At 43.5% G+C, this 12776-nt stretch overlaps 2 protein-coding genes across 4 annotated transcripts in view; both read left to right on the plus strand.

Annotated features, from left to right (window-relative positions):
- The window catches only part of opn4a (opsin 4a (melanopsin)), a 36626-nt gene extending 27014 nt beyond the window's left edge, over positions 1-9612 (plus strand). For 2 of the 3 annotated variants that reach the window (XM_030747725.1, XM_030747726.1), the window contains 5 exons: positions 349-456; positions 2211-2406; positions 2480-2644; positions 3438-3497; positions 4671-9612. In XM_030747725.1, coding sequence (XP_030603585.1) covers positions 349-456; positions 2211-2406; positions 2480-2644; positions 3438-3497; positions 4671-4838 — 697 coding nt within the window. In that variant the 3' untranslated portion in view covers positions 4839-9612. The remainder of the gene's footprint in view (positions 1-348; positions 457-2210; positions 2407-2479; positions 2645-3437; positions 3498-4670) is intronic. The other variant, XR_004021089.1, reaches the window with a different exon arrangement.
- A 995-nt stretch (positions 9613-10607) lies between these two features.
- ldb3a (LIM domain binding 3a) overlaps positions 10608-12776 on the plus strand; it is a 41183-nt gene continuing 39014 nt past the window's right edge. Inside the window, exon 1 of the mRNA XM_030748564.1 lies at positions 10608-10622. The gene's annotated coding sequence lies outside the window, so the exon portion shown is untranslated. The remainder of the gene's footprint in view (positions 10623-12776) is intronic.

Genomic DNA, 12776 nt, shown 5'->3' on the forward strand with positions numbered 1-12776 from the left:
GCGTATGTGAGGGAGTGCTGACACAGCCCTTCGGTAGGCTTCCAGAAGCTGGAATATCAGAATAAAGTTTAAGAGTCAGACTGGCTGACTCGTTCCAGACAGAGGACCCTGAGGGTCCGAATAAAGAGCCGCTAAGAGATGAATAAGGATCAGCTTTGAACTGTGAGTCATGCAAAGCTCCCCACGAGTGCAAAAGGAGCAGGATGTGTTCACTGTACTGTGTTAATGATGCATGTTAACCTGCTGGGCCACACATCACCAGATAACCACCCACATTAGATCGTGGGGGCCACTGGGACTGAGGCGGCTGCAGCTCCTGAAATGATCCAGGGTTGTTCTGCTCCACAGGTACGCAGACATGTTGACTCCCTACATGAACTCTATCCCCGCCATCATCGCCAAGGCCTCGGCCATCCACAACCCCATCATCTACGCCATCACCCACCCAAAGTACAGGTAAACCACGACACAGGGAAACCACTGACTGCTCCACTGCCTCCATGATAAGATCCGCTTTTACAACCCCAGTTCCAAAAAAGCTGATTCACTGTGTAAAAGGCAAATAAGAAGAGAACCTCATAAACTCTTATTTTACTTGCAATAGAACGTAGAAAACAAACATGAAAAATATGAACTTCTATTAAAATTGATGGCAGCAACACGTGTCTAAGGTGGTGCTAAAAAGAGCTGGAGGAGCATTTTGCAGTTAATCAGGTTCATTAGCAGCAGGTCAGGAACATGCTGGGGTCTAAAGAGAGCATCTTAGAGGTGCAGAGTTTCTCAGGGTAAAGATGGGCAGAGGTTCACCAACCTGCAAAAACCTGGATCGATGCATTCAGAATAATGTTCCTCATCGTAAAACTGTGAGGACTTTAAATATGTCATCATCTGCAGCGCATCAACGTCATCAAATCTATGTGTGCAGGTACGAGGCTGAAAACTGGTTTCCTCTCAGGTCCCAGCTTACAGACTGTAGCTAAAAGAAGGCGAGATGCTGCACAGTGGGGAAACACAGAGCAGTCCCAGCTTCTCTCACTCATGCTGCTGCCTTCAAATTAAAATTAGAACGAGATTGTTTTCTCAGTTTGAACATTTGATATGTTTTCGATGCTCTGCTGTAAATAAAATATGGGTTTGCGAGATTTGTAAATATAGTCATCTGAATAGTTTTAGATTTAGTCGACGAAATTATGGTAAGAATATAGTCGACTAAATCTACAGTCGATTTAGTCGACTAAAATATAAAGGGTGTAAAATGTAAATGCTTTTTCTTCAGTTCCCTTGAAATAGTCATTATACACACTTACACAAAATTAAACATTTATTCAAAGTTATGCAATATTATTAATAATATTAACATTAGTGTTTCACCCGCTTCCCACACACCTGATCATTAACACCACCTCACTGAGATAATAGGAGTGTTTTACAGCAGGACGCTCTGAAAGGTACAGGGCAGTGTTCAGGACTAAGATTATAAAGGCTAATCCACCGCGGTGTGGAGATTTTCTCTAAACTGGGAAAAACACTTTACCCTGCATGACATTAAAATGCTGACCTTTGCATGGAGATCTGGGTGACTGGTTTGCAGATGTCGTTTTTACCCGAGATAGTCGCCCCACATGGTTTACACATCGTTTTGTTTGTCACAACGTCAAAGGACAAATGTGTCCATACATCGGCTCTTCTCTTTCTCCCTGCTGACATTGGTTACATCACTTAGTTCTATCGGAAGGAACGACCAATCACAGGCTCGTTTGGTCTTCCCGGGTTTAGAGCAAATTTGTGCAACTGTGCAGTTGATTGGATGTTTTCCTAACTTGTCCCGCCCTGTCACAAAATTAAATCAGTTCTGATTGGATGTCGTCCCCGCCAAGCATTTTCGTCTCATTTTCATTCGGTGATGAAAGTGTCAGTAAATTTCATCATCGTTTTTATCATTTTAGGTAGTTTTAAACAGATAACAAACGAGCTGAAGCTGAATGAAAGCCAGTGTTAATTTCGTTGACGAAATATTTTCGTCTCGTTTTCATCATGAAAGAAAGGGTTGTTGACGAAAACTATGACGAAAATATTTCGTCAATAAAATTAACACTGGCTTTCATTCAGCTTCACCTTGTTTGTTGTCTGTTTCCATGATTCATGGTGTGTGAACCACTGAAGTATCGATCAGTATTGATTCCATGCTGACCCTTGCCCTGTCTTTGCAGGATGGCGCTGGCCAAGTACATCCCATGTCTGGGCGTCCTGCTCTGCGTTCGTCCTCGCGACCTCCGCTCCACCAGCAGCAGCTTCGTGTCGACTCGCCGATCCACTGTGACCAGCCAAAACTCTGACATTAGCAGCCAGTTCAGGCGGCAGAGCACCTTCAAGTCCCGCCTCTCCTCCGCCTCGGACAGCGAGTCGGTAAGCTCAAAACTGTTGAATTATGGAGCTTAAAAAACGGTGGATGTTCAGGAGTGTGTGTTTTACCTCTCAGGGTCTGACAGACACCGAAGCCGATCTGCCCAGTTTGGGATCCAGACCGGCCAGCCGCCAGGTCTCCTGTGACATCAGCAGAGACACCGCCGAGCTGCCCGACTTCAAACCCTCATCCAGCTTCAAGTCCAAGCTGAAGAGCCATGACTCGGGCATCTTCGATAAGGTAAACTGCTCTCAGATTATGGTGATGATGGAAGTAAAACCAAACCCCACAGGCCTGAAGACCAAAAATAAAACCATTCATTCTGAGTGACCTCAAGAGCGCCCCCTACAGAACAGGAAGTCCAGAGTGTGGCGGTTCCTGAGTTCTCTGACTGAGAACAAACTCACAGACAAAAACAGCAAAACCAAAACTTTATGGATTCATTGTTGAGTTGTTTATAAAGGTCAAATCAAACCAGGGTGCTCTTTATGCTATTAGAATAATTTATAAATTACCTCTATATTTTTTTTATTATAATATAATATTTTGCTTTTTGAATGTATCTCTACTCTGTAGAGACTATTGTTATATTCAGCTTTTCTTACTGAACTTTTTATAACATTTAATTTGTTTTTACCTTTATTGTATTCTAGACTTTTGCTTATTGAGCTCATTTACTTTGTTTCATCTATTGAATTGAGCTTTTTTATGTAGTTTTTATTGTATTGAGCTGTTTTGTTCAGTAATGATTTTTATTGAACTGATCTACTTAATTTAAGCTGTTTTGTGTTTAACATTTTGGCCTCTGTGAGATTAGTGGGAAACAATAAGAAGCAGCAGTGTCTTTTTTTCCTTGTATCTTAATTAATTTTTATATTTTTTGCCTTTATTTTTTTTAATGAAGTTTGATCAACGGTGCTCTGGTTACTGTCCTGATTTCTGAACTAGATTTAATCTCATTTATGAATATTAAACTTCTGATGTTGAGCGACAGGAAGCACCACTGAATGAGTGCATGTGTTTTTTCTTGCAGACATCCTACGACACTGAAATCTCTATGGCAGGAACCTCTGAACGCAGCAGTGTTTCTACTGTGAGTACAATTTCACAGCTGTGACGTAACATGTATTAAAAGTTTTCTTAAAAGCAACTTTTTACTGTTTGTAGAAAAACACCTGCACAGCTGTATCACGCAGCTGTAACACGCAGCTGTAACATGCAGCTGTAACACGCAGCTGTAACACGCAGCTGTATCATGCAGCTGTAACACGCAGCTGTAACACGCAGCTGTAACACGCAGCTGTAACATGCAGCTGTAACACGCAGCTGTAACACGCAGCTGTATCATGCAGCTGTAACACGCAGCTGTAACACGCAGCTGTATCATGCAGCTGTATCATGCAGCTGTAACACGCAGCTGTAACACGCAGCTGTAACACGCAGCTGTAACACGCAGCTGTATCACGCAGCTGTATCACGCAGCTGTATCACGCAGCTGTAACACGCAGCTGTAACACGCAGCTGTATCCCGCAGTTGTATCGCGCAGCTGTAACGCGCAGCTGTAACACGCAGCTGTACCAGCACCACTCTTTCAGTCTTTGGACCAAAGGACATTCAGAGCTTTTTCCAGTTTGTGTTTTGTTTGTACAGATGAAGTGACAGAAAGTACATCAATAATTCACACATTTGCTCAAAAAACAGTAATTTGTCATCATTTTATGATTATTTTTTTTAAGAGCTGTCTGAATTGATGTCATTAAGGAGGTAAAATCAGCCTGCAGGACACAGTTGAAGATAAAAACTATATTTTTAACACCAAAAGCAACATGGGATTCTATGGGGACTGACTCTGCTGGACAGCAGAGGAACTGCACCTTTTCAGCCATGGAGGTTGGATGGATTTTATGTGAAAGCTGGCTCAGAGGATAAACTCTGCTGTAGCAACATTTCCTCTGGTTTTAGATTTGAATTTAAACAGTTGATTATTTACAAGGAAATTTGATTAGACATTTGCGCTGATGATGGTGCTAAAAACCCAGTGGTGGTCATTTAGCACCGCCATCGATTTAAGCTTGTGTTAATGATGAAATATCTGAACTCCTCAGATCCAGTGACATATTCAGTCTACTGTACCGTTCATTTATCCAGCATCAGCTCAGCAGCATCTATCTGCTGCTTTCCCCTCATTCAGTCACATTTTTGCAGTAAAGGCAGGAAAGTAAACTGAAAGCAGTGGATTAATGACTGTCTTCGTCTCTCTGACAGAGCGGGGATCTTGCAGATCGACGCTCGGCGAGAGGCGCGCTCGGTCGAATCCCGAGTATTGTCATCACCTCCGAGTCCAGCCCCTTCCTTACCGCCGGACGACACGGATCACGCACGGCTCGATCGAAGACGACCAACAGTGGCGGTGCAGGGGCGGGGTCGGCATAGAGCTCCGCCCTCCTCTCCTGCTTAAACACCTGATCACCTGCAGCCATGTGACCAGCTAAGGTCCAGGCACATGTTTGGAAGTGTCCAGTTCAAAGAAAGCTGTCAGAGCCCGTCAGGCCTTTCATAGATTGTAACTTTGGAGAGATTTCCCAGCTTCCTGCACTGGTTTGATTTCAGTTTTTCTACAGACACAAACGGACACAAAGTTTTTCCTCAGAGTACCTGGAGCTTTTTTACAAATGGAAAAATGTGTTTACTTAAAGAGCAGATATTTAGGTATTTAAAAGGTATTTAAAGAACAGAAATTTTCCCTGTTCAACAGTTCACTATGAGAATGTTGTTTTAAAGAAAGAAATGCACACGTCACCACCGTCCTGATCCAAATACACCTGCATGCCTCTCCAGGTCCTAATCTGGGGGGGGCCTCACTGTGCAGACCTCTGCATGGTGCTGACGGGTGCTTTTATATGAGGGGAGGCCAACATTAGTGTGGACATGACCGTGTCCTGTACAAAATGACTGTTTTTGCTTGAAGGAAAAGCAGCTGCTGTTAGTTTAAATGCTACAGAATCAACCAGCTCATATTTTGTATTAAGTTGCTCTTTAAAAAAGTCCTTCTAGGCCCTGAGAGCTGAAAGCAGGTCTGATCTTTCATAATGCTGAAGCCAGACAAGATTCTGAAGGGGCAGAAATGTTCAGTGTAAGCCAACGAAAATCTGATTTTGTGTTTCTCAGTCAGACTGATGAAAAATGCCTGTCATTGTTGTATATTTCTCTTCAGGTGAATTCCTCTGTGACAGGTGAAGGTCCCCGAGCCCTTTAGAGGAGATGGAAGATTTCGTGCATTGTATCCTGTGATTCTTCTGTAAAGCCTGTGCTCTCCTGCTCATCTGCTTCGTGTCTTTTTGCTTTTGATTTCGTTGGCTGTGTTTGCTATCTCCGAGCTCAGAGTGATGTTACAGGTGCAACGATTTTCAGCTTCTAGCTTCAAAGCTCAGGTTTCTGTTACCGCTTCACTGTTGGCTATATCACAAAGGCGGTTATGTGCACTCATCTAACTAAACTAACTAAAAATTCAACACCAACAGTGTAAGAAATTACTGAATTGATGCATTTATCTGCATATAATAATATCTCAGACCAGCCATCTTATTACCTTCAATAATCACCCAACATTACTAGGAGTGAGCTGTAGGCTAATGTTAGTGGATCTTAGTGGACCATTTATGCTCTAAATCTTTCTCTGATCATTCCAGTCACGATAAACAGTGTAAAAAAACTGTTGTAGTGGCCCTTTAAGCTGTCCTTCTGGTCATCTTCTACCTGAAACGAGCTGTTTCAGCTCCCGTCTGTTTAAGAATCCACTGTCTCCTGATTAGTCAGCATCCAGAAGCCTAATAAGGGGCAGAACAAAGCACTCATCCAGCTTTATCTGCTTTCATCTTCACAATCTGAAAGTTGTGGCAGTTTTTGTATATATATATATATATATATATATATATATTAATTCTGAAAACTGAAAACTGAAAAAATTATTAATTCTGAAAACTGTTAAAACTGCCCGGCTAATCTTCTTGAACCAGAGTTAATCAGTTTTATGTGTTCCAGCCTGAGGGGTGTACTCCAGAGCGAGGTTGTGGGTTAGCAGCTGTGCCGAGCTTGAAGTCAGACTTTTCTGTGACTCTTTTTACCTGCTAAATCACCATGGTAACTGATGCTGAACTCATCACGTGGTCAGGAGCAGGTGATGTTCAGCGCCGCGTTTTCACTGATTCTTTTATTCACAGCATGTTTTCAGGGTGACGCAGATCCTCTGCTGGGAGGAAGCGTTTTAGACGTGCAGCTTGTTGAGCCGTACCTTTCTGACATCACGAGTGAGGAAGCTTTCATGTGTTTAAAGTCGCAGTCACCTTAGAAATGAGCAGCAGCACTGAGCGACTCAGACACACAGCTTTATTTTCCCGCTCTGTGCCAGAAATGAGCAGATTGACCCGTTTGAGCGTTCATGTCTCGCCTTATTTTACTGTTAGATTTTTATGTTCTTTATAGATTTTTATTACATCACCTGATAACGTCTCTGATTGGAGCAGGCGGCGCTCACAGGGATCATTTTGTGCAGAAGTCGTGACATGATGCATGAAACGCCCCTTTTTATGTGAGTGCGCTCAGAGCTTAATGGGGACAGCTGATAATTAGTGATATGAAGCACTGAACCAATTGTTTCAAAAATAGGTTCATTACTCGAAGCTTCAATTATAGCGCCCTCTCCTGGAAAAGTGCAATGCTTTTAATTAGACACGCATGCACACGCGCACACACCTCAGTAATCTGAAGCATCTTTGCATTGTTTGACTCACACATGTTATGACTGAATATCATGATATCAGGTTCCATTCACAAATAAAGATGGATGAATGTATGTTGAAGGTTTTAATCTGAGGCCGTGAGCTTTTGTGTTAGTCTATGACAGCGTCTGTCATCACGTTGAAAGGAGGGCGACAGATTGCAGCAAAGGTTGTCTTTAATTCATAACTCAGCAGTAACTGTTGGCTGTAATAACACTAAAACTGTGTGAACCTGACTGACTGTCTTGCTCCTTCATGAGAGCGAATCACCTGAACTAATCAGGTGATTCATCTCGAGAATGAAGCAGTTGCTGCTTCGGACGTCATGTGTCACGTGATTTTTTTTCGCCCTGAAGCAAGCTTCGAAGCAGTGGTTCTCTGGCGTTGTAAGCCCAGGGTTCCAAGCTTCAGTTTCACACTCTCGTCACTATTGATCACCACTGTGGTGATACCTGTTATCTTTGGGGGTTTGGGTTTTGTTAAGCTAGCTAAGCCTGGATATGCTGAGCTTCCTTCGTAGTAAACCCTTCAGGATTCATTTACCTTCAACAACCATATCTGATCCAGGACCAGCCAAACCTGAAACTTAATTGAACTGCTGGTTATCAAGTGACTCCATGTTTTAGCTGGAAGTTCTAGTCTTAGTTCAGATAGTTAAAGCCTTAGTTTAAAACCTGCACACCTGATTTTCCAGGAAGCCAAAGCCAGACTGGGAGAAGAACATGCTGGGAAGTCTTCGTAGTCTTTGTGCTCAGCTCGTGTTTCCTGTACAGTTTATTTAAGTGAGGTCTGGTAGCGCTTTACTGCTTCTTCCTGTTATCTCTGTGAACCCTGAGAGCCCAGAGGCCTGCAAAAGCACTTTTGTTCAGAAGATATTTTCAGTGTTTTGTGTTTTAAAGTGTTGTTCAGTTTGTTTTTCTGTTTTCTGCTGTGTCCTTTCCTTTCTCTAATTGAAGGCGTATTTGCTGAAGCAGTGTTTTGGGACGTGATTGTGAAACTTTGATGGGGTTAAAACTCCATAAGCTTGTCTGTCATGTTGGTTTGAGTTCCTTGGATGTTCCCCAAAATCTGTTTCTAGAAACTAACTCATGATACTTCTTCTGTTTTAAGCTTTAAGCAAACCATCAAACTCACTGGTTAAAATGTGTTGAACAAGACGAAACTGAAGCTAGCTGTTGTAGCAGGTACAGCGGTCTGATGCCATGAAACACATCCTCTCTGAGTGCTAACTGTTAGCATCCACAGCTTCAGAAATGACTGTATCCACACATTAATCTGAATCAACAGTCATGTGACAGACTGATGATGTCACACAGGAAACATCACTGCAGCTTATTGCTGCTGAACCAACCAACATGCAGAACCAACATGCTTCTGCATGTTGGTTTGGTTTCTGTTAAACATGACACGGTGTAATAATGTTCATCTGAGGCTGTATTTAAATCATTTTAAGGCCAGAGGAGGACGGAGGATTTTTTCATGTCCTGATATGTAAAAACCTCAGCAGTCCAAATTTAATATGACTATAAATCTGAATGTTAACAAAGATGTTAAATTCCACCAGGGATTTGGAGGGTTAGTGGATTTAGGCTAGTTGACTCCACATGGTTAACTAATATAGACGTTTCTTTGGCACATACACATTGCTTGAGAGTTGTCAGCCATATTGGACGTGACACAAACACCGTTGCCGGGGTCACAAAGAGCATGCTGCACCAAAACCTTGGTCATTCTCAGGTTGCTGTGGTCACCTGTAGTTTGCATGGAAGACGCTGACTGGCCATCGGTAGTAAAACCTGAAAAAGTGTGAAACGGAGAACGTTCACCTTCAGAATAAAGGCTGTGGCTCAACATGTTTAAAATGGGACAACTTTTACTTTGAAGGTGAAGAATCTGCTTTATCAGATGGTGGTGCGCTCTTTAGTTTCAGAGCCAATCAGAGAGCAGCCTGCCACTGTTTGAAGAAAAGCAACTTCACAGCAATCTGTTGGTGACCAAAGCAATCACGGCGAGGTTTTCACCAGCTGGTTGGAGGATGCAGCGTCTGGTCTCTTCAGGCCTGTGTGACCCCACAGTGTCACATGGCCAAAATGGCAGAGTGTGGGGCGACTACAGAACCTCAATAAGAGGCTGTTGACCTTCAGGGTTTGGGGTTACGCTGGTTCACTTCACTAACGGATGCTTCAGCTGCTACAGAATTAGCTGCTTTGCTGTCTTTGCTGCAGTATTTGGTGTTTCAAGTGGTTGTATTCACATCCAGGGGTTTTTGAACCTTTCTACCTGAGGTGCAGGTACCCAAACATCCTCTGTAACACACACACACACACACACATACAGATGCTGAATATAAATGCAGATGTTTGATATGTTAGCTATGTCTTAAACTTTCTGTTCTGATGGAGCGATGTTGGAGGTGGGGAAGAGGATTTATTGCAGATTGTTTCTGTTGTTTATTTTTCTAAATAAATATCTGTCATTCACTGTAATGCTGTGTGACGCCTCCTTTTGTGCCTTCATCACCACAGAGACAGATATTACACACACACACACACACACACACACACACACACACACACACACACACACACACACACACACACACAGATAAACCTACACTAACAGGTGAACTGGAAGTTGTTTCCAGTAATTTAAATGTAATCATTTGAATTTGACTTTTTCTCTGTACAGCCTTTCTTAAATTATTATTTTAACCACCGTCACTATGCAGTCTCTTACATTTTTTAACTTTCCGTGGTCCTAATATCCGTTCCTACTTTAATACAGCGTTTTAATTTAATCAAGAATCATTTTTGAAACTTAAATTTCAGCTTTGTGATTATTTAATGTGAGTTTAGGATCGAGAGCTGCTTTAAAAACCTTTTCTTTATTTTTAGAAACCTGTTTTTACCCGGAGCTCTGCGCGGGTCTCTGCGGCCTCCTGCCTCTTTAAATAAAAACCCTGCTAATGAAAATCCGCTGTTAACACCTCCTCCTGCCCTCCTCCTGCCCCCGGCCTCCCCGCTGCTCTGTCCCCGGGGAACGGAGCAGGACCCCGGATCACGGCGGGCCGCACCGCTCGGTGTGTGTCGGAGCTGCTCGGACAAACGGCGACGGCAGGTCTCCGCCTTTCGGACTCTCCTCCTGTTTCTGTCCTCCGCTTCCTGCGGTTTAATCCCTCCAGCTTCACCTTCTACAACATCACCAGAGTCGGCAACAAGTTGCACCGCCCGCCCGGCTCGCTGGCCGGGTCGCACTGACAGCTTTCACCCGCGCACTGGGTAGAAAGAAGGTCCGGGCCCTAAACGCTCACCTGGGGGGTTTCATTGGTCTGCAGACTGTGCACTGGGTTCCGTGCACGGAGCGGCCCTGCTGGGCGGAGCAGAGTGCAGAACGCAGCCGGAGCAGGTGGGCGGGGTCTGCAGCTCACCTGAGATCAGAGGTGAGCATAACCTTCTATCTTCAGTGTTCAGCGCTAAGAGGAACGTTAATGACAGTAATTTGTATTTAAATGAGGCTTTTATTGGACCCAGCATCTGATTTAACATTTCTCATTATATTAATTAAAGCTTGAAAGGAGGATTTAGATGATTTATATAGAGAAACGCGCCAGGCTGTAACTCGCGCCTGCATTATTTCCCGAGCTGACCTTTTCATTTAAAGAGGCGGCTCAATTAAGAAGCTGTTAAAAATGACCAACTATTCACACATGCTGTGAGGTCAGCTGTGAGGCACTGCTGGGAGGATCACTGTCACTCCACCCGCCTCCCTCTTTTTCAGCAAACCCCGTCCAACAGCCGGCTCCTGCAGCTGTGGACGGGTTCTCACCCCATGCCTTCAGGTTGACTCAGTTTGTGTTTTAAACTCCACGGCGGCACCTTTAAACAGCTCAAAGGTCAGCAGGGTTCGCTTTACACGTCTCTGCAGTGCATTTCTGTCTGCCGAGAACTGTCCCGTGTGGTGTGTGAGGAAACTAATTCCAGATATCTTCAAATCTTGAAATTCTGAGTAAATCAAACCAGGCCTGCACAAGAAGAGGAAAATCTGTGACATGTGATCCTGTGGTTCAGTGGGATGTGCCTGGAGACACATCAACAAACACTGATAAGGGAAATTAGCTCTGCAGGTCCTTTATTTAGAGTCCAGCCACAGACTGTACATAAAAGATGGGCACAGAAATTCGTTCAACTTTTTAAGCAGCCACCTGTGCCACCATCCACCTGTCACCTCTTCTCACTCCTCACATGTTTATGCAGCAATTTTGTCCCCTCTCTCTTATTCTGCCTGAGCCTGGTTCTGCTGGAGGGTTCTTCCTGTTAAAAGGGAGTTTCTCCTTCCTGCTGTTGCCAAGTGCTGCTCATAGGGGGTTGTGCGATTGTTGGAGTTTTAACTGGAATACTGTAGGGTCCTTACCTTACAAAATAAAGCACCGTGTTGTGATTTGGTGCTATATAAATAAAATTTAATAGGCACTAAAGCAGTTTCTGTATCAGCTGTAAACATGTTTATTTCTGCTGGAAAGTTTTAACATGGGAGTCTATGGGGACTGACTCATTGTGGCGCCTCTGCTGGACGGCAGGGGAACTGCAGCTGTTAGTTCTTCCTCTGACTTCATCTCTTTTGATGCTTGGTTTAAACACTGGGCATCCCACTGAATTAAAAAAATATATTAAGCATGCTTTTCTGTTACAGTGCCATGTCACACACTCTTTGCTGGCATGTTAATGTGGGTAGCTCCTGCTGTGTGACTTGGTTAGCACCAGCACGAATACAAATATCTGTGACTGACTCTTTTCTTTCTGCAGTTTGTCAGTGAGGCTTCACAAAAAGCTGCCAAGCTGAGTTTGATTAAACTTGGAGGAGCTCTGCTAAAGAACTTTTTCTTTAAAAAGTAAAAGAAATTATTTATTCACATCGAGTTTGATTGTTCCCGTCATCAGTTTCCCGCCTGTACTTCCTGCTGATGGTAAACGAGCAGAAACTTCTAGCTTTGCGAATGCTCTGCACACGTGAATGTAAACGGACTAGTTCTTATAAAGCGCTTTTCTACTCAGTCTGAGCGCTTATACAACATGTTTACATTTACCCATGCACACCCACTCATACAAGCACTTCCATGATTAACTAAGCTAGGGGCTTTAATTATCTAACATTCCCACTCCAACAGCTGTGTCAGAGAGCAACTTGGGGTTAAGTATCTTGCCCAAGGATACATTGGCATGCAGCCTGGAGTAGCCAGGAATCGAACCACTGACCTACTGATCAGTAGGTGACCTGCTCTACCTCCTGAGCTACATGAGAGGAGAGCTTTCTGCAGTGCTTCACATTATTACTGCACAGCAACTACAAACTGCTGAAACCTAGAAATGTTTGTTTGTCTGCTGATGATTTTTATCAATCAGATCTGGTTAACTTGTTTTTATCTTTGCCTTTGCAGCTGTGAAGTACTCATAAACTCTCCCAACAATGAAATTAGTCCCTGCAAAACTTTTACTGCTCGGCATTAAAATCCTTATACACCACAGGGCCACAGCTCTGTTGCAGCTCCCCTCCATCTGATTCCTCTGTGGGTCTAAACTTAGCCGGTGATATAACA

This window comes from Archocentrus centrarchus, chromosome 15 (assembly GCF_007364275.1).
Source record: "Archocentrus centrarchus isolate MPI-CPG fArcCen1 chromosome 15, fArcCen1, whole genome shotgun sequence".
In the NCBI taxonomy this organism is placed as follows: Eukaryota; Metazoa; Chordata; class Actinopteri; order Cichliformes; family Cichlidae; genus Archocentrus; species Archocentrus centrarchus.